General features: G+C 46.1%; 2 protein-coding genes and 1 pseudogene across 2 annotated transcripts; 1 reads left to right on the forward strand and 2 right to left on the reverse strand.

Annotated features, from left to right (window-relative positions):
• Positions 1–2,125: 2,125 nt before the first annotated feature.
• On the forward strand, positions 2,126–21,538 carry LOC123146439 (DNA-directed RNA polymerase III subunit 2-like; annotated as a pseudogene).
• Positions 21,539–21,716: 178 nt separating this feature from the next.
• LOC123140676 (uncharacterized) lies at positions 21,717–22,553 on the reverse strand. Its single transcript, XM_044559962.1, has one exon. The coding sequence runs from the start codon at positions 22,524–22,526 to the stop codon at positions 21,915–21,917; it is 612 nt and encodes a 203-aa protein (XP_044415897.1). The 5' UTR covers positions 22,527–22,553; the 3' UTR covers positions 21,717–21,914.
• Positions 22,554–22,968: 415 nt separating this feature from the next.
• On the reverse strand, positions 22,969–23,973 carry LOC123142930 (putative invertase inhibitor). Its single transcript, XM_044561642.1, has one exon. The coding sequence runs from the start codon at positions 23,852–23,854 to the stop codon at positions 23,252–23,254; it is 603 nt and encodes a 200-aa protein (XP_044417577.1). The 5' UTR covers positions 23,855–23,973; the 3' UTR covers positions 22,969–23,251.
• Between the last annotated feature and the right edge of the window lie 1,611 nt (positions 23,974–25,584).

The raw sequence follows: 25,584 nt of genomic DNA on the forward strand, positions 1-25,584 counted from the left end.
TCTCTGAATTGATGTTGATCCCTAAAACACAACTTCATACACAGTTGCTCATGTGGTTGCTCCATTTTCTCATTGTACCACTTCCTAGCAGGCCTTTTCTTTGCCCTACTCTTCCTTTTCTTTGGTAGGACAAAAGAGGCTGGCTCAAAACCATCATCATCACTCTCCCTCAACAACCCCTTCTCTTCTTCATCTGATGAGGATGGTCTGAAATCAGGTTCAACCTCTGGTAGCTTACTAGAATGTGACCTAGTTGTTGGTCCTCTTCTAACTGGTAGCTTCTGCTTCTTCTTCACAGGTTCAACTATAGTTTCGTCTTCTTCTTCAAAAGTCCTATCTTCCTCTACCTCAAATGGTTCCTCAACTTCAGTGTCACCCTCATAATGCAGCATTTCTTCCTCTTCTGATTGCTCATCATCTGATTCTTCCTCTTGTACTTCTAGCTCTCTCTGTCTCTTTCCCTCTTCCACCTCTACATCTTCATCATCACCCATGTAATGATGGTCATTTCCAATTTGAGCATCCTCATCAGAGGCATTAGCATCACTGTCCTCATATGCCTCAAATCCTTGATATCCCTCTTCTTCTTCTTCCAAAACTGCTTTCAACTTGGCTGTTGCATTCTTGCTTTCTTGTGTGCAAACACCAGCAGGATGAGGTGTGCTAGAGTTGCTACATTGACTCTCAAAAACTACTCCTTGCTGATCAACAGCTAAGATAGGAGGCTCACTCAGATCGAAAACAACAGGTTCTTGGTACACCACAGTGGACAACTCTGGCATTTGACATTTCTGCAACTCAAAATCAGTAACAGGGGGTGGACAAGCCCTGACTAGCAAATCAAGCACCAATTTGTCCTGGATCTTCCTCTTTATCTTCTGTAATTCTGCATGACTGTCTACCAAATCCAGCCCTTTCTCTCCTAAAGATGGATTTTCAATGTGAAACAAACAATCATATGCATTAAATCCTTGGGTTTCCATCACTGCAACCAAATTCAGATAAGTAATATCTGAACCACACAGCTTCATCTCCAATGGTTCTCTTGCATCAAAATGGATCCTTACTTGCCAAATGTCTTCATCCAAACTACAGAACAAATTAAATTTCATGTATTTATTATAATTACTCCTAATTTGGAGAGCAACTGTACAGTACAGAACAATTTAGAGTAACCTGTAAGTCTAATATTTACTATTAACTCTACTATTACAGATGCTATTTCAACACAGAACAATGCTACTAAAGTAACCTGTAAGTCTAATATTTACAGTACAGAACAATGTACTTTACTATTTCAGCACAATAGCAAAATCAAGGAAAAAGACAAGGTCATAATCCCAAATTGTTACTGTAATTGAACTAATTTGAGAGTGCAATACACTGAGTTACTAGTTACTGTAATTGTCCTATACTAGTCACTACAATTGGACAAACCCTAATCCCCAACTGGATAAACAAGAAGATGAACAAACCCTAAAAATCCCCAATTGGATAAACCAGAGCAGGAGGAGGACAAGGGTACTTACAGCACGCCGCCAAGTCCATGCGTCAACTCATGGCTGCTGCTAGGGTTCGCCACCCACTGCTGCGCCAACCGCAACCGCTGCTCCATGCTGAGTAACATCGACTCCTCCTCGTCGTCGGTCGAGTACGCGGAGCTGGAGTCGTCGCCGCCATCGCCGTCGACGCCAGCCGTTCTGCTAGGAGGCCAGAACGGCATCTCACCGCTACCGTGGACGCCCTCGCCGCCGCCTGCCGGAGTCGCCGACGCCATAGACTAGGGTTCGAGCGAGTGAGGAGAGGAGGTGCGGCGGGGGCGAGCTGGTGCGACCGGACCAGGTTCGAGGCCAGCAGCGCACCGGCTCGTCCTAGTCAGCGCGCGGGCACGCGCCGATTGGCCAGCGTGGCACCTGACGGGTGGGCCCGAGCTGTCGGATCGAGCGTCAATACGTATAAATACGCGTTTTAGCCTTATTTGAAAAAACCTGAAGCAATCGTGGTACTGACATGCAAAAATTAGCAATCGTGGTACCAATCTGCATGTGATGCCCGAATTGTGGTACTTCTGTGCAATTAACTCCGTCTCGCGAGCCCCTCCAAAGCCCTAGTAGCACCGGCCGCCATGGACCTCGCCGGCGCCGGCCGCCGGAGCCGCGGACGGTACCTCCTCCTCCCCCCCCCCTCCCTTCCCCTTCGACGACCCCCCGCCTCGAACTAACGGTGTAATTTGTTTCCTCGCTGCCGGCGCAGCGGCGAGGCGGAGGGACCCGACGCCTCGCCGCCGCCGAAGCCGCAGCCGCAGCCGACCTACCGGTCGCTGGCCGCGCCCGTGGCCAGCCCCGTCGACAAGTTCGCGCTCCTCCCCGCCTTCCTCCAGGTACCCTCTTGCTGAACCGACGGCAGTGCGCCCAGTTCTCGGTTTAGCGGGTGAGCTGTTTCGGATGCTATTGCTGTGATCCCCTTACAAGCGCGCCGCATTTGTTCTTGGTTGTTTTGATCAGGCAATGCATCTACTGTATCGATCATGGTACCATGTTTTTTTTGGAATCTTCAGTTTAGTCCTTCCTGAATTGCGACTAAATAGATAGTCTCCGCACACAGCCTATCTTTCCGCTTTGCCCTGTTCTGAATTTGTATTGATCTGCATGTGGCGGGTGATCCAATTCATTCAACTGTGCAAAAGCTAAACATTGTTGGGTTTCTCTTCAGTCAAGTGCGCCACTCTTGTTCTCATTTCAGTGCAAATCCTTTTCGTATGCTATTCCTTCGATCCTAACTCAAGCGCGCCACTCTTGTTGTTTATTTTGCGTGTCCAGTGGCTGTGGCCACATTTGCTCTTGGTTATTTGATTGGGCATTGCATAAACCGCATCGACCATGGCACCATGTTTTTTGAGTCTTCGGTTTAGTATTTAGGTAAACTTTTGCTCTTGATTGTTTGATTGAGGCATAAACCAAATCACGACAATGCCGCACCCGGCCTGTCTTTGCATGAACAACACAATAACAAAAGTGAATCATAGCTCAGTTAGTCGGGATTAGATATGTCAAATGCTAGTGTTAGTATAATAAGTCAAATGGATCATATCTGCAGTAATTGCTTTGCTTCTCTGTTCCTTCCCCTAAACAGAGCTCTTTTGCCCTCTACTAATATGCATTGTTGTGCTCTAGTTGATACTTGTCGTCTTCCCTTTCAACGGGGTTACTCATTTAATTTATGCCTCAATTCACATCAGTTCGTCTGCTTTCACACGTGTGCCATTTGATTTATGCCTCAATTCGCGTCTATTTGTTTGCTTCTACATGTGTGTCATCATCTGATTTATGCCTCAATTTGCGTCGATTCCTTTGCTTTGACACGTGTGTAATCTGATCTATGCCTCAATTCACGTGAGTTCGTTTGGTTTGACATGTGTGTCATTTGATTTATGCCTAGTTCACTCCGATTCGTTTTCTTTGACACCTGTGTATGTCCGGTTGATTAAACTCATAGGTCAGAGGTCTCGTGAAGGAGCACATTGAGTCCTTCAACTACTTCATCACCAAAGGAATGGAGAACATTGTGAAGGCAAATGACCGTATTGAGGCGCTCGAAGACCCATCCGTTTGGCTTAGGCATGAAGCTGCTTTGCAGTTATATTATACATGCAGCCACTGTTTCCTTTATGTGTTTTTCCAGTCCTGTCTTATATGTGCTCTATTGTTTGCTTTGATGCAGGTACACTGGAATACGTGTCGGCGTGCCCTCGATGCGCTCAGACTTTAGCACTGAGGCTCTCACACCGCAAGTTTGCCGCCTTATTGATCGCACGTAAGTTTGAGCATCTTGTGGCACGATTGTTTTAATTCCTATCTTTGTGCTATTAGTACAAGTTCTCCATTACCTATGTTCTACCGTCGTGCTTCCCTAAGATTTTCCTTTCTCCTTCAGTTACTCTGCTCCTGTAACCGTTGGTATTGAATACACCACAAAAGTTCGAGGGACAACATCATATCCACAGCAGGTAACCCATCTAATGCCTGGTTGAAATGTCGCCCCACCCTCCACGCGGACACACACACACACACATATGTCCAGCCTAGTCTTAAGTACCTCCTTTCAATCTTGGTGCCAAAGATACTTATCCCCCTCCTTATTTTCTTCAGGGAAGTTCCATCATTGGGTACATGCCTATTATGCTTAGAAGTCGTGCCTGTGTTTTGAATGGAAAGGATGAAGATGAACTAGCAAGATATGGTTAGCCTATTTGTGGTCTTGTGGGAAAATGCAATTCTTTCTTGGACAGAGTTACCATATTATCTTTTTGGTTATTTGATGGTTTTGCTATTGCGTCTATAGGTGAGTGCCCTCTTGATCCTGGTGGTTACTTCATTGTGAAAGGAAATGAGAAGGTAGCTAAAAACATCGATGCCTAACTGCCTAAGTTGTCTTGCTTTCTTGATCTTGACTAACATTCCGCGTCGCTACTACCTATTTGCATGGCAACAGTAACAGTGCCAACTGCCTATTTTGGCACACAAGTTTCTAACTGGTTTTGTGTTTATTAATGCCTCACGATATGTTTCCAGTCCAGTTCCTTATTATACAAGAACAACTATCAAAGAATCGTATTATTATTGAGACCGACAGTAAAGGAAGGTCATAATCTTTGCTGAGTAACTTACTGTGTCCTTTGTTTACTATTTAGAATTTTGTATCAGCATCCAGCAGTTCCTTGTATTTTTAGGGTTTGAAAACTGTTGGCGAAGACATCTTTTGTCAATTACCTGTGTCTATGGCTATTCTCGACATAATGTAGTGCACTTCGTTGGGTAGTTTACTTGAAGTAAAACATTTTGATGGATAGACAGCTGTTATAAATAGATAGACTGCACATTATGTGATTTTTGCTGTGAATATAGAAAGAGAGAACCAATGGTAAAGGGGGGAGGATACTGATAGTAATTTATAGTGTATATGTTCTTGAATTATGTGGCAGTAAAAGGTAGTGTGTCGATGGCTTATGCTGTTACATTGGTTTCATGCTGTCTACACTTAAAAGGTATTGTCACCTAGTGCAACCGCCTTAGTATGTGATATACCTTGTTTCTCCCGAATCACCATGTTTGAACTTGGTTCATTGTCTTGTTGAATGTTGAAGCAAAATAACTTGTCTAACCAACCAGTCATTTCTGGAGTTGCTTCTTTCTGTGTGATTATCAGCTTATCCGCATGATATTTCATTTCGTATTCATGTGGGTTCTGTACACTTTGTTCGCTGTATGAAATGCACCACGGTTGAAATATTAAACACATTCTGCTTCGACTATTATAACAATGTGATTTTTGTTTTCTATCGATTAGGGTGACTGCATCTGTTGTGAGCAGCACACACCAAAAAAAAAAGCAAGACCATTGTTGTTATGGAGAAGGAGAAGATTTATCTACAGTTGAATCAATTTACTAAGCTGGTACGCATTTAGTATCCTGTTAGTGTGTTAACTATTCCTTCCATTTAAATATGAGACTTTTTTCATCTTAACCCCTTGTTTATTATAGGATCACAACAAAATAAAGGTTGTATTTAATGAGTCACTTCTTTGTTAATTATTTTAAATACGCTGTACCGATACTTGTTGGCTGGTGCCCTAGTGGTGTATGGCTCCTCGGGTTTTGCCATGGTTTCACTCTATTATAGTCATGGTGGAAGGGATTGCTAGGTTGTGGAAGGAGACAGCTAGATAGGCAGCTTTTATGAGGGATCAAAAGCTCTTGACTATTAGTGCCAAAATCTTCTAGGCTTGCTTACTTGCTCTAGTCCTTTCACTTCATAGATAGAATTGAGCCAAACAAATCATTTATGATTAAGCCAACCACTGTAGAATCAATACTGACAGAAATTTAGGAGCACAACAAGATAGTGCCAGTTGAAAAGTAACACTGGCATGCCACTGGCATGTGGCCCACCGTCCCATCTATCGGTGGTCATATCAGTGTTACTTTCCAATTTATATATCTTTCCGACGTACTGAGCTAATCTTCCTGAATTTAAGCAATCACATCCTTTAAATAGAGCAAGACCTGAGACACCGAGTAGCCTTCTCTTCTTCATTGGCTATAGACCCGATGGCTTCTTAACAAATGTGCATAAGGCCATTGATTCCTATATTGATATGGAAGGATTAATCTCAGTTTCTAAGCTTTGAATTCTGCAGATTCCTATAATGGTTGTTATGAAAGCCATGGGAATGGAAAGTGATCAAGAGATTCTACAAATGATTGGACGAGATCCAAGATATGGGGACCTCCTGTTTTTATCTATTCAGGTAATGTGTTTGTTGAATTAAATGAGATCTCTCAAGGACTACATAATCATTTAATCTTTTGTCATTGTTAGAATATTTCTCTTGTCCTTGATATTTACAATCTTATATTTGTATGCACCTTTTCCTTGTTCTTTTCTTCAAGAGCTTATGTCTTTATATTTTAGGCTATCTAAACAGTTTTTTACTTTCTTAGGAATGTGCCTCAGAGAGAATATATACACAAGAGCAAGCTCTTCAGTACATGGATGGCAAGGTGAAACTTCAAACTGATAAGCGCGTCTTACTATCGTCCTTGATTTGAACCTTTCATCGTAGTTTGAATTATGCCGATCAATTTGCGGAGCAATAAATAGCTCCTGAAGTGCATTCTAAGATTTGCAAGAGTAGATCCCTTCACTACCCAGTCATGCATTCTCTTCAGTGTCCACTGAGGTAGTATTATGGATTTTACATTTCATTCTAATAACAGCCGTGTACGTTTCTACTATGTTCTCATTTCTAGAGGGGCTTCCTACCATTCTCGAAGAATTACATTAGTTCAACTACGGAATAAATATTACGTAGTTCGTAAAAAAGTTGTACTTATCCTATATTTTTCATGGCCGGTGGGGAGGGGGGGGGTATAGGTACTACAACTTTTTACCATTACCAAAGTTTTATCTGTTTTTAGTTGCCTGTACGAACTGAATGCGTCTTATCTTTGCAGTTGAAGTATCCCGATTCAGGAAATCTGAAGGTATGAACTAAAGCTCATATACTCTTAATTCCTATGTATGGTTCAGGACATATACTGTTAACTATAAGTTTCCACTTTTTTTTTCTTAAACCAATTGGTGTAGACTAGCTAATAGAGCTACAACGTTGTATTCTTATTCACATTAGGTTACTTCATCTCGCTCTTTTTGTCACTTACAGGAGAGTCGGTCAAAATCAATACTCCGTGATGTTTTTCTTGCACATGTGCCGGTGAGATAAATAATTGGAACTCTAATACCTAGGCTTTGCAGTCAGTCCAGTCCACTCTCTCACGGCAATTTCACCTGTAGGTCAATAATGGGAACTTCAGAGCAAAGTGCATTTACACTAGCGTAATGTTAAGGCGCATGATGGATGCAATCTTGAATGCCGACACTTTTGATGATAAGGCAAGTTCAAGCTTCCCCTTGTATCACTTTAGTGAATGAGTCCTAGAAGAAGTCATCTATCAAAAGTTATTTTTCCTGTCTTCAGCAATGTTTCATAATAAATGAAATCCCTGTAAATTTCAGCTGGGGCTCGCAGAACCAAACATGACCGATTCTTACTAGTTACTACTATATAATTATAGCTTAACACACATGGTGGCTGGCTGATCCTTGCTAAACCTGACTGTGCAGAGTGATCTTGCTGGTATTGGAATCTCTATAGTGAAACACTGTCAGTTTGAAAACTCCAATGGTCATAATAAATTGTGATCTGGGACAACTTACTGCATGTTAACTCTGTTTTAGTCTCTACCCATCATCCGCCAAATCAGTTTGTTTTGTGTTACCTCCTACTCATAGTCTGCATGACCAAGACTGTACATTTATCGTTTCAATGTAATGCAGGGTAATGTTATGAAATCCTAGGGAAGCTTCTGTACAATGATTGTCTCGTATATATATTGTGTTAGACCTTTCAGCCTGAGCATTTCATAGTTGTGGATGACACTAGGAGAGTTGGGATAATTTTCGTTGGTTTATTTCTCACACAATGCCATGCCAACCTGAGGGTTTGGGGATACATACTTATAGGCTGCTAGCCAGCCAAGCATATGCTAAGATGCTAGTCTAAGATGCTGCTAAGATGCCAGTCTAAGATGCTAGTCTAAGATGCTATCCTAACTGCCAGTCCTTGATGGCCAGGGATTCTATCCTAACTGCCACAAGGACCATGTGCTGCAGCCAAAGGACCATGTGCTACAGCCCCACAAAGACCTTAGTACATAGACTTATCCATCATTCTCCCCCTAAGTCTTGTACGTCGTTTTGTGGGAGGGTTGAATCATCCCGATCCTGGAGCAGAGTTCGAGGAACTTGATCCTCCCAAGACGCTTGGTGAGCAGGTCTGCGAGCTGGTCCGTGGTGTTGTTGTAGCTCGCCTCGATGCTCCCTTCTTCCACACAGCTGCGGATGAAGTGGTACCTCAGTCGGATGTGCTTGCTCCGTTCGTGGAAAACGGGGTTCTTTGCCAGGGCCAGGGCGGACTTGCTGTCCACCAGGAGTTGCACCGTTCTGGTGTCTTGGACAAGAAGATCACCAAGCAGTCGAGCGAGCCAGAGCGCCTGAGTGCACAGGCGGTGGAGGCCGCTATGTACTCAGCCTCACAGCTGGACAGGGCCACCACCTGCTGCTTGACTGATTGCCAGCTCACGAGACACTTGCTGAGGAAGAAGAGGATCCCGCTCGTGCTCTTGCTGGTGTCGATGTTGCTGGCGTGGTCGTTGTCGCTGTACCCGACGAAGTGTGCCGCCCCCGGACACCTAGGGTAGTGGAGGTCGTGGTCGAGGGTCCCTGCTACGTAGCGGACGATCCTCTTCACTGCCTGCTGGTGCTCCGACGTCGGTCGCTCCATGAACCGACTGACATAGCCGACGGAGAATGCCAAGTCCGGCCGTGTGTGGGCGAGGTAGCGAAGGCTCCCCACAAGGCGTCGGTACTGCGTAGCATCCACTTCCTCCGCCTTGTTGTCGCGGCTCAGTTTCAGCCTCTCCTCCATCGGAGTGAGAGCTGGGTGACAGTCGGTGAGCCCAGCTAGCTCAACGATGCGCTTGGCGTAGGCGGACTGTCGAAGCGCGATCCCGGAGTGATCCTGGTGCACCTCAATCCCAAGATAGAAGGTGAGGAGCCCCAGATCACTCATCTGGAAGGTGGCCTTCATGTCTTCCTTGAACGCTGCCACCTCTGCATCTTTGGTGCCGGTAATCACCAAGTCGTCAACATAGACGCCCACCAGCAGGGCGTTTCCTCCACTGCCCCGTCGGTAGACAGCCGCCTCATGCGGCTTTGCTCGAAGCCCATCTTCTTTAGCGTGGAGTCCAGCTTGGCGTTCCACGCCCTAGGTGCCTGCCGTAGGCCATAGAGAGCCTTGCGCAGGCGGAGTACCTTGCCCTCCTGGCCAGGGATCGCAAATCCCGGTGGCTGATGCACGTAGACTTCCTCCTTCAAGTCGCCGTTGAGGAATACCGACTTGACATCCATGTGATGGACATGCCAGCCCTCCTGGGCAGCCAGCGCGAGGAGAAGTCGCACGGACTCCATCCGTGCCACGGGAGCGAAAGCGTCGTCGAAGTCGACTCCTTCCTGTTGCAAGAAGCCTCGGGCCACCAAGCGAGCCTTGTGCTTGATGATGGCGCCGGCTCCATCCCTCTTCAGCTTGAACACCCACTTAAGGGTGATTACGCGGTGACCACGAGGGAGGTCAGCGAACTCCCAGGTGCGGTTTTGCTCGACCGCATCCATCTCCAACTACATCGCGGCGCGCCATGCCGCGTCTCTCTCGGCCTCTGCAAAAGACCGTGGTTCGTCGTCTTCACACGCGAGTTGTAGCTGCGCCTCCAGGTCACGTGGCACCAGTCCCGGCACCGGCTGGTCGCCGAGTAGATCTTCCATCGTACGATACCGCAGCGGTTTGCCGCCATAATACGCATCGATCCGCTCCTCGTCGTGAGTGAGCGGAGAAGCGAACTTCGTCGGGTTGTGCTCTGCGTGAGCTGGTGCTGATGAAGATGAGCCCGGGGTGGTGACTGCCGGGGCTGGAGTGTGCGGCGTCGCCGGTTGTGGTGTCGTCGGCGTAGCAGGCACCGGAGTCGATGTGGTTTTGGGGGCCGGGGTAGGCGTGCCCGACGACGTGGAGCTGGTTGCTCCCCCGGCTTCCTTGAAGTGGACGTACTCGACAATGAAGTCGTCGTACGTCGGCGTCGAGCCGTCGTCCACCGCTTTGTCCCATTGCCACCCTCGCCCTTCGTTGAACATGACGTCTCACGCCGTGCGCACACGCTGTGTCTTTGGGTTGAGGATGCGGTAGGCCTTTGAGCCCTCCGCGTAGCCGATGAAGACTCCCGGAGTGCTCCTGTCGTCGAGCTTGCCGATGTGACCGAGCTCCTTGGCGAACACAAGGCAGCCAAAGACCCGCAAGTGGGAGACCGCCGGCTTCCGCCCATGCCAGGCCTCGTACGGTGTCCTGCCGTCGAGTGCCTTGGTAGGCGAGCGGTTTAGGATGTAGACGGCTGTTAGCACCGCCTCTCCCCAGAAGACAGCCGGCATCCCTCTCTGCTTGAGGAGAGCTCGAGCCATCCCCACAACCGTCTGATTGCGCCGCTCGACAACGCCGTTTTGCTGCGGGCTGTACGGCGCGGAGTAGTGGCGCTGGATGCCCTCATCGGCGCAGTACGACGCGAATTCAGCCGCCGTGAATTCGCCGCTGTTGTCAGTGCGCAACACGCGCAATTTGCGGCCGCTCTCCGCCTCCACACCAACCTACGCGCACCTGATGGCGTCCGCCGCCTCTCCCTTACTGCCGAGGATCATCACCCACATGTAACGGGAGAGATCGTCGACGAGCAGCAGGAAGTAGCGTCGACCTCTTGGTGTGGCTGGCGTCACCGGGCCGCACAGGTCTCCGTGCACGAGCTCCAGCCTCTCCTTGGCCCGAAAACTCGCCTGTTGGGGAAAGGGGAGTCGTCTCTGCTTCATCATCACGCAGATGTTGCAGAACTGCTCCACATGGTCGAGGCATGGCAGGCCTCGCACCATCTCCTTGGCACTTAGACGCTTCAGGGCCTCAAAATGAAGGTGCCCAAAGCTCTCATGCCATTGCCACGCCTCGTCGTCCCGACGGACAGCGAGACAGACCGGTTGTGCCACCTGCACATCAAGGACGTAAAGTCGATTTCCACCTCTGGGTACCTTGGCGAGAAGGCGACCCTGGCGATCCCAGATGCGTAGGACCCCATGCTCAATCAGCACGCGTGAGCCGTTCTCATCCATCTGTCCCAAGCTGATGATGGAGTTCCTTAGCGCGGGGATGTAGTAGACACCGGTGAGCAGCCGGTGCTCTCCCGTCTTGGTGGTGAAGATGACGGAGCCGACGCCCTTAATTTCCACAGCGGAGGCATCCCCAAACTTGACGGAGCCTCGCGCATCGGAGTCGAGCTCGGCGAAGAATTCCCTTCGACCGGTCATGTGGTGGGTGGCGCCGGTGTCGAGGCACCACCCCGTAGTCTTGTCCTTCCCGGAGCCATCGCCGAGAAGAGCGTGCGCTTTTGGCTCGTCGAGGTGGATGAGAGCTTTTGCGACTGGTGTCGCTGAGGATAGCTCAATGCTTGCATGCGCCATGAACAGAGTCATCTCTTCCTCCTTCGCCAGTGCGACGTGAGCCTGGCCTTGTCGTGGTTGCCGACACTCATTGGCCCAATGGCCAAACCGGCCACAGTTGTGGCAACTGTTGTCTTGTGCCGGCTTGGGCTTGCCAGCGGCGCCGTCCTTGGCGCCTCCGCGGGCGTCACCTTCGGCACGTCCTTGTGCCCTGCCCGGGGGGCCTCTTCGCGTCTTACGCTGCTTGCCACGCTTGCGGCCGCCCGTCGTGGAAGAAGGCTCCCCCTTCTTCCTGTCACCAAGGCTGGGATCCCACTGCTCCCGAGTTAGGAGCAGCTTCCCGCCGGTGGTGATGGGCCCCGAGGGAGGCTGTGGCTCGTCGGTGTCGACGACCTTGAGACGGCCTATCGCCTCCTCGATCGTCATCGTGGAGAGGTCCAGCAACGACTCGATCGAGCGAGCCATCTGCTTGTACTTCTTGGGAATGCACCGAAAAAGCTTCTCGACAGCTCTCTCCTCGGTGTAGGTGGCATCGCCAAACTTCACCATCTTCTACAGCAGAGTGTTGAGACGGAGAGCAAAGTCATCAACGTCCTCACCTGGCTTGAAAGCCAGGCTCTCCCACTCCTTACGAAGTGCCTGCAGAGTGGACTTGCGAGCACGGTCGCTGCCGATGGGTGCTGCGGCGATGGCGTCCCAAGCCTCCTTGGCAGTCCGTTTGTTGGAAAGCGAGAACTGCATCTCGGGCGGGACTGCGGCGATGAGGGCGTCCAGCGCCCGCGATCCTCTAGGTGGTCGACGTTGCTGTCCCGGACTGCCTCCCACATGCGCCGCACCTGGAGCCTGACCTTCATGATCCCGGCCCACTCGACGTAGTTGGTTTTAGTGAGGGTAGGCCACCCAACAATGGGACCAACATCCCTGACCACAGTCCGGACCTCGTAGAGGCCGCGGTCCTGGTCGTTGCAGCCGCCGTCGCGGTGCGCGCCTCCACCTGGAGCGCGGGCGTGCTCGGCTGCCCACTGCGCCGTCCGCTCCTGCACCACTTTGGCGCGATCTGCGTCGGCGCCGTCGTCCGCAGGCGCGGAGCTGCTGGAGCTGCCGGGGCCGCCGCGGAGTGCCTTGGCATCCGCCGTAGCCTCACGGGCTGCTTCTGCTGCTGCTGCTTCTACCTCCGCCCTGGCTGCTTCTACCTCCGCTCTGGCTGCTGCCAGCTCCGCTGCAGCCAGCCTCGACACCCTTGCCGCCGCAGCAGCTGCTGCTACAGCCGCTCGCTCACGCTCCTCTGCCACGGCGCACTCGGCCTCCTGCCGGCGCCGCATGCTCGAGGTAGCCGTGTGCTGAGAGCGACCTGCAGACATGGCTCGCTGCAGGGGGGGCTGTTGCATGAAGAAGAGGCTGTTGTTGCCGAGCCGCTGCTCGACAGTCCAGAGGGAGGGAGGTAACAGAGGCAGACGGAGCAGCTGCTGCTACCGACTTGGGTTGCTCAGCTCCCGGTGAGGGAGGTAAGCAGGAAATGCTCAGGGTACAAGATAACGAGGCTCTGATACCACTTGTTAGACCTTTCAGCCTGAGCATTTCATAGTTGTGGATGACACTAGGAGAGTTGGGACAATTTTCGTTGGTTTATTTCTCACACAATGCCATGCCAACCTGAGGGGTTGGGGATACATACTTATAGGCTGCTAGCCAGCCAAGCATATGCTAAGATGCTAGTCTAAGATGCTGCTAAGATGCCAGTCTAAGATGCTAGTCTAAGATGCTATGCTAACTACCAGTCCTTGATGGCCAGGGATTCTATCCTAACTGCCACAAGGACCATGTGCTGCAGCCAAAGGACCATGTGCTGCAGCCCCACAAAGACCTTAGTACATAGACTTATCCATCATATTGTATTTGGTGGCGATAGTTTATTTATCATCCCACCTCCCCTCTACCAAAATCATTGTTTGATACGCGGGGCCATATCTCCAGCCTTTGGCATCTCTGTCTGGAAGGGTTCTTCAAGCACACGAAACTGTCTTCGCAAATTTATAGACACATGTGAATCATTTAATGAATCAAATTTGCACGGTTGCAGGATTACATAGGAAATAAGAGGCTGGAACTGTCTGGTCAACTACTATCACTGCTATTCGAGGTGTTTATTTTATCTAATCATTTCATTTGATGGTTGCATTATGTGATTTTCTCACTTGTGGCATTTCTCTGTGAAGGATTTGTTCAAAACAATGAATTCTAATGCTGTGAAGAGGATGAGCGCACAAAGTAGTAAAGCCCAAACAGATAGTTTTAAGCAGGTATATATTTTTGGATGATCACTTGTGCCCCCTTTTTGCATTTTATTGCAGCGAGCCAGTGATGCTACTGTACCGCAACAGTTTGACGTTGCGCTCAATTCTTGTTGCACTATTTCTCTGAATTGTAGTTTATATGCAATCTAATTATATTGCTGCTAGCGTTTGCCTTGATTATAACTTACTAAGTGAAGAAGTATCTTTCCTTACTATTTTTTCAAAGCTCATAAACTCGACTCATGAAAATGTTTTTGAAACTACAAAGCTTGTTAAGCAGATCCAGAGTTTTTATCATCTTGAGTGAAAATATGAAATGGATCAGCTGTCTGCTCGTAAGGTGGGAGGCTTACCCATCGATTTTGCATGTAGTTAAATTAGATGTTTTTTGGACACACATTTTTTTTATTTGACCTTGCAAGCAAAACTTAGACCCCACAATTAGTTGGCCTTTTCGAAAACCGCAAATCAATACTTATTATGTGCTGGTGTAATTCAGTCCTTCCATAATAGTATTATGTCGCTTAAAGCTTAAAGTAATCTTCTCCCTTGTATTTGACGTTGAATTAAGTTTGCATCCTTGAAATGCCACTACTCCGTACCATATTGTCTGATAAATGACATGCCAACATAATATGAAAATACACCGGAAAAATTCATTACTCTTTTATTCTTGCTCTGCACATTATATTGGAATGTGTTTAGCTGTTCTAACACTGAGAAATGTGCTGTAACATCACTAACACTGAGAAATGTGCTGTAACATGCCAACATAATATGAAAATACATAGTATCTTAGATGTATAACTTCCTTATTTGCAGATAATAGAGAAGAATATTACCATCACCTCTGGTTTGGAGAGGGCTATTAACACAGGAAATTGGGACATAAGCCGGTTTGGGATGAGTAGAAAGGGAGTATCACAGGTTCTAGTTATTCAATCCTCTGAGTTTCGATCCCTCTTCTCTGATCTATAGATATTTTGGGATTTAAGTTTCTCTTTTGCTTCTGTGCAGTTTCTTTCTAGGTTATCCTACATTGCATCCGTAGGCTACATGACGCGCATATCACCGCAATTTGAGAAGACTCGGAAAACAAGTGGACCTCGTGCATTGCAACCTAGCCAGGTGAGGATAGATGTTACTACCTATGTTTCTACTTCATAAAAAAAAACTGGAATATACGTGAAGATCAGAAACCTAAAGCTGTTTACATTTGCTTATGTAACTATTTTTGTGACAGTGGGGTATGCTTTGCCCATGCGATACTCCTGAAGGGGAACTTTGTGGATTGACAAAAAATTTAGCTTTGTTGGCTCATGTTACAACAGATCAAGAGGATGGCCCACTCATAAATCTGGTTTGTTGAGGCGCAACCCACTTCAATTTTTTCTTCATTCATTTTCACTTGCTTTCTTGACATCCATTATATGAAAAGTTCTATGTGTCGTGAGCAATCTTATATCTTCCACTTTTGTTCATTATGTACTAGTGTTATAGCCTAGGTGTGGAAGATTTATCAATTCTATCAGGAGAAGAAATTCATGCACCAGGTTCATATTTGGTCATGTTCAATGGATTAATACTGGGGAAACATAGGCAACCTCAGGTCCAATTCCTTATAAACTTTACATATACTTTTTCTCATTTCTTTTTAGAGTTTTCGTTAAGCCATCCATGATGTTTTTCAGATATTTGCTATTGCTATGAGAACATTGCGTCGGTCAGGCTACATTGGGGAGTTTGTAAGCATTTTTGTAAATGAGAAGCAGGTATTGTTTGTTTTCTCTTGATTTCTACTAGCTTACCATGAGTACTAGCATCATGCTCATGAAATTTGTATTCCTAGGAAAATAGTGTGTTTTGAGAATATCAAATAACAAAAACAGAAATCGATTCTACTTAATACGGGGCACTTCCTGGGAAAACTGCTAAATAAATCAAACCTAGTTCATTAATGTAAGTCACTACTTCATCTCCAGACCTGGGGGAATAGCTTCTCATCATATTGCTGTGGGTACATTAGGTATATTAGCGGACTTATTCCATCTTAGGGATGTCCGCACATTAATGTGGTATGTGAGCTGGGAGTTATGAAAGAAGCCTCAAACTCATGTTGTTCATCTCTATTTATGATGGTACTAGTTAGAATTTATTAGTTAAAGCTTGTTACGCTGACTTATGCACCAAGGAATGAAATTACTGTTGCAAGCTAGTTTCAACACACAAGAACTTCAGGTCAAACAAGAGCTAAGATCTTTAAGATATATAATCACTAGCAGCTTGATAAAAACATTCTCACTACATAACAAGTGTGGAGAAAATGAGTTTGTGTTGGCGTTGTTTTTCCCTTCTGGAATCAATTTGATGGCTATACAGTGATTGTGGCATGTGACACAAATATTATGAAAATATCTGTACTCAGTAGCATCTGTGTGATCATTTTGTTTGCAGTGATATGACATTCTTGTTACTACTATTCCATCCCCCCCCCCCCCCCAACCTGACTCTCCTATGACACTGTTGCTGAGTTAATTTCTCCCTCCAGAAGTTGTACATTGTAACAACCTTTCTAACTGTATATTGTCGAAGATAATTCCCTTCATCTTATAATTTAGGTTCCTCACATGTAGCAAACAGTGGTTATATTTTTCAGTCCCACATAATCTAGGTGTCTTAGTCAATGAGTACAGTGCTCTTTCTGTGGTTGTACCTAAAATTGCAAAATGGTATAAATAACGCACCTTGTGGTAGGATCTAACCTGAGTTTGTATTGGTAGTATTTTGTTTGTGATCGGCATCTATTTTTGTTTTCAAAGGATGTTTTGGATCTAACTTGTTTCTGCCATTTCTAGCATTGCATTCACATTGCCTCTGATGGTGGTCGTGTTTGTTGCCCACTTATAATCGCTGATAAGGGGAGATCAAGTGTCCAAGAGCATCATATGAAACAACTGAGGGTTAGCAATTCACATGTTTTCTGATCTATTTGTTGTGTATTTGTAATCTAAAGCTCAATTGATTTTCTTCCTTTGTAGGATGGTATACTCTCATTTGATGATTTTCTGCGTGATGGGTTGATTGAATATCTTGATGTCAATGAAGAGAATAATGCATTGGTATAACATGATTCTTCTGAATTCTTTTGTAGTTTGTTTAATTTGTGATAATGTGTTTAATATCATTCAAACAGATTGCATTGTATGAGCATGAGAATCAAGATGATGTTCAGAGAAGCAGAATCACACACATTGAAATAGAGCCCTTGACTATACTAGGAGTTGTGGCTGGACTTATTCCTTATCCACACCATAACCAATCTCCACGTAACACTTATCAGGCAAGGATTTGAATTACTGCTATACGTGATGATTCATTCAATCCCACGCTTACATTTTCTAATCTGCAGTGCGCAATGGGTAAGCAAGCAATGGGCAATATTGCATATAATCAGGTAAGAAGCAGCTTGAGCTGTTTTTTACAATTTAATGCCGCATTAGTTTTTGCTTCATTGCACTCACAAGAATGCATCATGAAGTGGCCTGGTTGGTTGCAACCTGCGTACACATTCGACCATTGAAAAGCATCTAACTCACATGCCTGGATAAATTAATTATATTCCCATCAAATAATTTACAATGTTGTTATACTCTGGCCCTTGTTATAAGCTGCTTCCCCTACTAACGTGAAATAATGTTTCTTTGGAATGTGCTACAGTTTTCCGGGCAGATCCTCTACTATATTTGTTGGTGTATGCGCAGCGTCCCCTGCTTACAACGAAAACAATCGAGTTGGTTCATACCTGCCCCGTTCTCTCCCATCCTCATTTTAAATTTTATATGTATCACATATTGTACTGCATTTCTTTTCAGGTGGGATATGATAAGCTTGGGGCTGGGCAGAATGCAACTGTTGCTGTCATGAGTTACAGTGGATATGATATTGAAGATGCAATTGTAATGAATAAGTCATCCCTTGATCGAGGTTTTGGTCGCTGCATAGCAATCAAAAAGTAATGGTATGCTTCAAATACAGTTGCTCTTCCTTTTACTCTGTTTTGCTTCTTATAGTGTATCTTTGGTTCTCATCCTAAAGGTACAAGGTCACTATCAGAAGTATGGAAATAATATATCAGAAAAGAATGTTAAACCGGAGAGGGATAAAGATGGTGTTTTGATGAAAAAGAATATGCAGGTACGAAAAGCACCGACCATTCATATTAGCGGAATTTGAAGGAATAATACTAGAGTCCACCTTGAGATGCTAGGCAAAAGAGGTTTTTTCTTGGTAGTGAAGGTCTTTCATTCATATTGAGCTATCTAAATTTTCCGGGAAAGAAAGAAAGCGGAACCCCATAGAAACAGCATGTCGAAGGTTGAGATTTTTTTTTCCAAATAGTTACCTCAAAATCCAGATAAATTTATGGATTAATTTCTTGACCTTCTTTCCAAAGACTTCCATAGTTTTACATCAGCTGTTCTCATTTCTCAACATACATTGTTTCTGTATCTCATCCCCACCCATATAATTTTTAATTCAAGTTGGGTTGTATATGGACTGTCATCAAAATGGCATTGCTATTTAGTTACACCTCTTGATATTTCGACTTCTGACTAGGTAGTTTAAGTATTTTATGAGTTTTGTTTCCAACAGTTTTGGTCTGTCTTTTTTATTATTCTATGTACGCATTTGTAATGGATGATCTGGTTGATAGGGGCTTGCCAGGCCCAAACTGGCTAAAATTATTCGTATCCTCTAATCTGTCTATTCGGTATACATTTTTCACTACAGTTCCTAAAAGCCAGCGAATTTTTTGTGACAGGCATTGGATGAAGATGGATTTGCGGCACCAGGTCGAATAATCCACAATCATGATATCTATGTGAATAAGAAAACTCCCAAGATAATTCCTGATGATACTGCAAACAGTCCTGCCGTTAGATTAACAGACAGGTGACAATTGTTATTATTTTGTGCTTCTTTTTAGCATGCTCCATCTATTTTTTGGCTCCAAGACATGGACAGAAAGGTGTTTGTGGTACCATTATTCAGCAGGAAGACTTCCCCTTCTCTGAGAGAGGAATATGCCCTGACTTAATTATGAATCCCCATGGATTTCCAAGGTTATATATTGGCTTGGTTATATTGTATACCCGGTTCCTTTTGTGTTGATTTCTTTTAGTTGGGTCTTTTCTGTTCATGTCTTATGTAACTAATACGAAAACTTGACTCTTCTTTTGTCGAGATTACACTTTTTTCTTACTTCAATTTGGAAACCAATTCAGACATCATGTTTGTGGGTTTACCTGGAGACATCATGCACGTGTTGTCTTCTGATACAAAACGACATGCATTTAAATGTGTATTCTAGAACAAAGTTGAAGATACTCATGCGACAGGATCTTGACTTGTGGAGTTATTATTGTGATACCTAGAAATAAATCAATTTGCATAGTTATTCCTTGTTCTAGGTGATTGTGACACTTGATACAAGCTGTAAACATGTCAAAGGATTATCCAGTCTTCCAGCTCGTATGCACTGGCCTTAAGAGGGTTATATACTGGTTATGTGCATTCTTAATATCAATCACATGATTAAATTATGTTCGCTTGATACTGTTGTTTAGCTATATTGTTTTGCTGGTTAGTGTGGAAGTATTCTCAAGCCAGACTGACTCTTTGTTTGTTCACTAGTCGTATGACAATAGGCAAAATGCTTGAACTTGTTGGGGGGAAGGCTGGTGTGTCGTGTGGTCGATTTCATTATGGCAGTGCATTTGGTGAACCAAGTGGTAATGCTGATAAAGTTGAAGACATGAGGTACTAGCATTGTTTTGGTTGCCATGATTATTCTTCTTGAATGGTTTTTAAATCATTCTTTAACATTGTTTCCACTGCATACTAGCTATATTCTTGTCAAGCACGGCTTCAACTATCTTGGAAAAGATTTATTGTACTCAGGTGTGTCTCTTATACCAAGTTCGGATGAACTATATATTTTTATGTTACTCCAATTCTGTGTCGACTAGATTTAACTGAACTGGGAACCATGATAGTTGATCATGCAGAATTGCTATCCGTGTGCAACACCTGCCGCCTGGCCCTGCCAGGGTTCCTAAGAACTGATTGTTTCCCCCATTTTCAGGCATTTTAGGCCATCCTCTTGAGACATATATCTTCATGGGGCCAATCTACTACCAGAAGCTGAAGCACATGGTAGACATACTTTTCTTTGTTCCGTTCTATTTTGCTTCTTAGGAGATGCTATGGATATTGCAAAATGAGCCTGGATCTATTCCCCAGGGTGCACACAGTGCCTTAGTTTCATAGTTTATAGTCTAGATCATAACAGCATTCTGATGCATCATGGTCAGAACATTGCATGATATATTAATTATTTTTTAAAGGTGTTAGCAGGCCTGAACTATGCTCGGCAATTCCATAATCTTATAGTTTGTGGGTCTATTCAAGCTAATGGGTCATATTACTGCCCTTTCAGCTTGCAGGAGATCTCATTTGTAACTTCTTGTGTAGCTCTGTAAATAGCCGCATGTATATGAAATTATGAGTTCTGCAGGTTCTTGATAAGATGCATGCTCGGGCTAGTGGACCACGAGTTACGATGACCAGGCAGCCTACTGAAGGGCGAAGCCACAATGGAGGTTTTACATCTTCCTTTATATATCCCATGGTTTAATGAGTATGAAGCTTACAGTATCCTGTTGAGAATGTTGTTCCTTGTCTTAAAATATGGTTTTTCTTCATAGGCCTGCGTGTGGGTGAGATGGAGCGTGATTGCTTAATTGCGCATGGTGCCAGCATGCTAATATTTGAGCGTCTCCTACTATGCAGTGATCCATATAAAGTGCAGGTAATCTTTGAAGTAGATTCTGATACTTTCAGTAGGCTTGACCGCTGGTTGTCATGCAAGGAGCAGAAGTACGCATACTATTGTTGTCGTTCTTGTCCCGTCGGTAGCCATACTCATGGTTGATTGGCTAATCTGGCATCAAAAGCAAAGAATAGTTGCATCCGAGAACTCTGAAAGATTGTCGACTGTCTTATTTGTGGCTGCTCATGTTCTCCAGGTTTGCGGAACATGCGGTTTGTTAGGCTACTACAACCATAAACTCAAGACATCCTTCTGTTCATTCTGCAAAAATGGGGAAAATATGGCCCAAGTGACGATGCCATATGCCTGCAAGCTTTTGTTTCAGGTACTGCAGAAGGGGGAAGCGAGAATGGTTCTTTTCATGACCATTATTAATTGTTTTCTTGGGATTTTACTTACCCTCTCCTAGTTGAGGGCATGAAGCCGGACCGTTTGCCTAATTTTTGTTGCTCAGATAATCCTCATATCCTTTCAAGTTGCTAGTGCATCTCTGAGAAACCTTATTTATAAATCTACCTGCAGAAATTTTCGTTGCCCATACATACCCAAACAAAGTAGTTCTGAAACATTATCTCTAGAACCAGTGCTGCTGCATGCTTGAATCCTGTCGTATATGTTGAACCCTGTCTCATTGTGTCGTCTGGCCATCTTTTTCAGGAACTGCAATCGATGAACGTTGTACCACGCCTGAAATTAACCAAAGAATGACTCGTAACACGATTGTGGACCGTTGATCTCGAAGGGTGATTGGAGTGTATGAGGTGAACCGGTCCGCCATGATTCCTGAAGGCTGAATGTGTATAAAAAAGTTTACACGATAGCTCTTGGCATTCTTTGTTGTATATATTTGAGATGCGAAATTAGTTCTGTAGCTGTCTTGATATGAAGAATAAGTAACATGTCAGTTACATTGGCACCTTCGTTTCCACGACTGTAACAGGTATCTTGATATGTGTATACATACTGCCTGTCGCTTGCAACATGGAGTAGATGATAAAAGAGTCATATTACATACTTTTATAGAGCAACGTATGCCGAATAGAGCAATATATGCTAGTGACATTTGCTCAATATAATCTGTTATTCAGAGTAATGAGATGATGGCGAGGGAGATGACGCCGTGCTGGAACAGGCGCCGACTCTCCCCTTCCATGGGCGGCTGCAATCCCTGCTCCTTGAACTCGTCGTTGCAGGTAACCGGTGCGTCGGTGGTGGCGGTCATCTTCGTCTCGGCATCGGCGTACCTCCCGTCCTCGATGGCGGCGATGGAGTCGTCGAGGTCGGCCATGGCGTCGCGGAACACGTCGATGCAGGCGTTGAGGCAGGACCACCTTGTCGACCTCGTTGTCTCCTTGCCCTGGAGCGCTGCCATTCCGGAGTCCATGCCTGCCACCCCGGCCTGCACCAGCTTGGCGGAGATGAGGGCGAGCCCGTGGAGGCTGGCGTCGTGGCTTGAGGGGTCGGCCGAGAGGGAGGCGACGCAGAGGGCGTAGTCGACGTTCTGGTTGTTCTCGCCACATCTCTGGCAGGTCTCGGCGATGATATCGTCGCCATAAGGGAGCCGGATGATGGCGTCGGTGGAGGACATCGCCGGTTGGGGCAGAAGGAAGAGGGTGACAGAGGTGAGGAGGAAGATGTAGCTAGGCAGCGATGGCATCTTCGCTTCGCCTCCTCTACTCGGGGGTAGCGGCCACATTGTTTTCTGCTATACATATAGTGAGAGCAAGAGATAGGTTGAAGGAGGAAATGGGTGTGGCTGGTTGGTGAAGCGTGTGAGGAAGATGGAGTTGCAGGTTTGAGGCTGTGGCTTGCAACTGAAACCGAAGGCTAGTCCGTTATGCTACTCTTGCTGTCAAATTCAGAGATTCTCAGGGCAAATCATCTGAATCTCACGTCCAATGGAGGGATCGATGATGATTTCTGTCAGGATTTTTTCGACGAACTAAATCATCGGGAAATTTCCCTGCAAAGAACTATGATTTGCATACCTGGTTGTGTGTCATTGCCCACACACATTAATTCTGGTTTCACCAATCAAATCAGAAGTGATAATAAAAAAGATCCCCATTACATGAGAATATGAGATACACAGTATACAAATTTTTCTTTGTACATACAGAAAAAAAAAACAGATGTGATGAGTGAATTCATCTTGTTATTATCATTGCTTTATTTATTATCTGATGGCGATCAGTAAATCATGGTCTACAATATTCGCTTTTATGGACAATCGAAAACGTAAAAAAAAAGAGAAGAAAAAGAAAATGGGGTCCCAACTACACCTGATTAATCATATATAACAATGGTAATCATCAATAATGAACGATGAGTGATGGTGACGAGGAAATATTGATGGTGATCCATGCAAGAAGAAGACGGCGACGATGATCTGATCCATGGAGGCGAGGCGACGACGCATGATCATTTGGCGGCGGCGTGGGTGAAGCCGATGGCGATGTGGGCGAGGCGCTCGTACTCGCGGTCGTGGGCGGCGACGGGGATGGCGCGCGGCGGGGCGCCCCTCCAGGCGTCCTCGCAGCTCCGGGACGCGCCCAGCGCCGCCATGAGCTGCTGCATGGCGAGGCCGTACACTTTGGCCTGCAGGTTGTCCAGCGCGTCGCGGAGCAGGTCGGCGGCGCCGCCGTACTGCTCCAGGCAGTGGTCGAACCGGGCGCGGTCGGCGCCCTCGGCCTCGAGCTCCGCCAGGTCCTCGATCTTGGCCTCCGTGCTGGCGGCGTGGTCGACGGCGATCCTCGTGGCCAGCACCGCCAGGCCGTGGATCCCGGCGGAGGCCGAGGCGTCGGCGCTGCGTGCGTCCGCGTTCAGGGAGCGCACGCAGTGGTCGTAGTCCACGCCGTGGTGCGTGTCGGAGGCCCCCCGGCACGCCGCCTCCACGCTCACCGGGGTCGCGCACGACTCCGGCGCGTCCCACTCGCCCTCCGCCGCCGCCGGCGCCGCCAGGAAGAGGGCGGCGGCGAGGAGGACGCCGACGATGCACACCGCGGGTCGCGCCGTGAACCCCATTGCTGCGCCTGCTCTGGCCGGCCGGCGATCGAGCTCTGACCGGGGGCTGATGGATCAATCAACCAAGAAGGAAGAAGGTTGCTGGAGAGCGAGGGAGGAGGAAAGATCGATCGAGAGGCGAGCGCGAGGCGTGGGGATATTAATAGCTAGGGGGTTGATCGATCGGGGAAGATGGAGATGGAGGAGAGGTGGGGAGGAAGCCTCGGCCTCGGCCTCGGCGCCATTGGTGCACTGCCGCATCACGGTCGAGCTCCTGTTTTTAGCCATGGCCATGCATGCACGCACCAAGGAAGTTTGAATGCTTCAGGCAGGCATGCAAGAGCTAGCGGAGGAGAGACGATTAGGATGGCCCACCAGGCAGAACGGTCACCAGCAACGCCGACGTAGCCATGATTAGCTGAGCGCATCCCAGCCGTCCCTTATAGGCCCAGTCCTTTTCACACAGGATTCTGCAGAATCAAGATTTTAGAAAATTCTCCCAGAATCTGTTGCCGAGTTCTTTTCTGGGATTATAGGTTGAGATTCTAAAAAGAGTTGTGTGTTGAAATGTCTGTAGTACCCTTAGACAGAAATTGTTTGATGAATTTATTAACACCTTGTTGTTTCTAACAGTATCTAGTCGAATATGAGTATGAAAGTGATTTATGAATGTCATAAAAAGTGCTAAATATTACATTTAGAATGAATTTAAAGATTTGTTCATTACAAAAATGGATGAACTAAAAAAAAAGATAATCTCAAGGTACGAGACTAGCAGCAATTGCCTCGCGTATTGCGTTCATGGTACCATCATCTTCTGGTGGTAGAGCATTGGCACCTATAAACGGCAACGGAGGTTGCACATATGCATCATTGTCGAACTTGTCAAAATGCTCATCACGTAACTTGCTATCACGAATCCAATTGTGGAGACACATGCATGCAGTGACAATCATCTTTTGGGTCTCCGGTTTGTACCGAGGTATGCCTCCAACTCCAAGAATTCACCATTTCATCTTGAGAACACCAAATGTTCTTTCGATGACATTTCGCAAGGAAGAATGTCGATGGTTGAATGTCTCATATCTCCCAACTGGTGGGTGTTGTTGGAAATCTGGTACATAGTATCGTTGCCCTTTGTATGGAGATAGATATCCAACCCCGTTTGGATATCCGGAGTCGACAAGATAATATTTATCTACAGTGCGACATCAACAAAAGAAATTAGAAATTTACAACATACCATCCTGTATATAACAATATGGATACATGCGAGATGTTACCTGTGGGGGTTGTGGAAAGTGATCATAACGAACTATGACATCGCTCCATACACGTGTGTCATGAACAGATCCGGGCCATCCGGGAACAACAAACGTGAACCTCATATCAAAATCACACACTGCCATAACATTTTCACTTGTGTAACCTTTCCTATTCCTGTGTTGGGGCTCCAACTCCTTAGGCACAATCACCTTAATATGCGTTCCATCAATGGCTCAAATAGCATGTTGAAAATGAGGCCAAAACTTTGTTTTTTCTAAGTACTGAGTGTGGTTCAGAGAAAGTTGGATCAATTGGTCTTATGTAATCACCGGCCATGCGGTCTACACACTCCAAAACCTCGTGGAATTTCTTATTAATGACAGAATGACTATGTGCAAACCAATCTGCGACATTATCAGTTGTCTAACATGTACCCACAGTCCATAAAAATTGTGCCAATGCTTCTTTGGATGAAATGTTGGAAG

Source organism: Triticum aestivum, chromosome 6D (genome assembly GCF_018294505.1).
Source record: "Triticum aestivum cultivar Chinese Spring chromosome 6D, IWGSC CS RefSeq v2.1, whole genome shotgun sequence".
Taxonomy (NCBI): Eukaryota; Viridiplantae; Streptophyta; class Magnoliopsida; order Poales; family Poaceae; genus Triticum; species Triticum aestivum.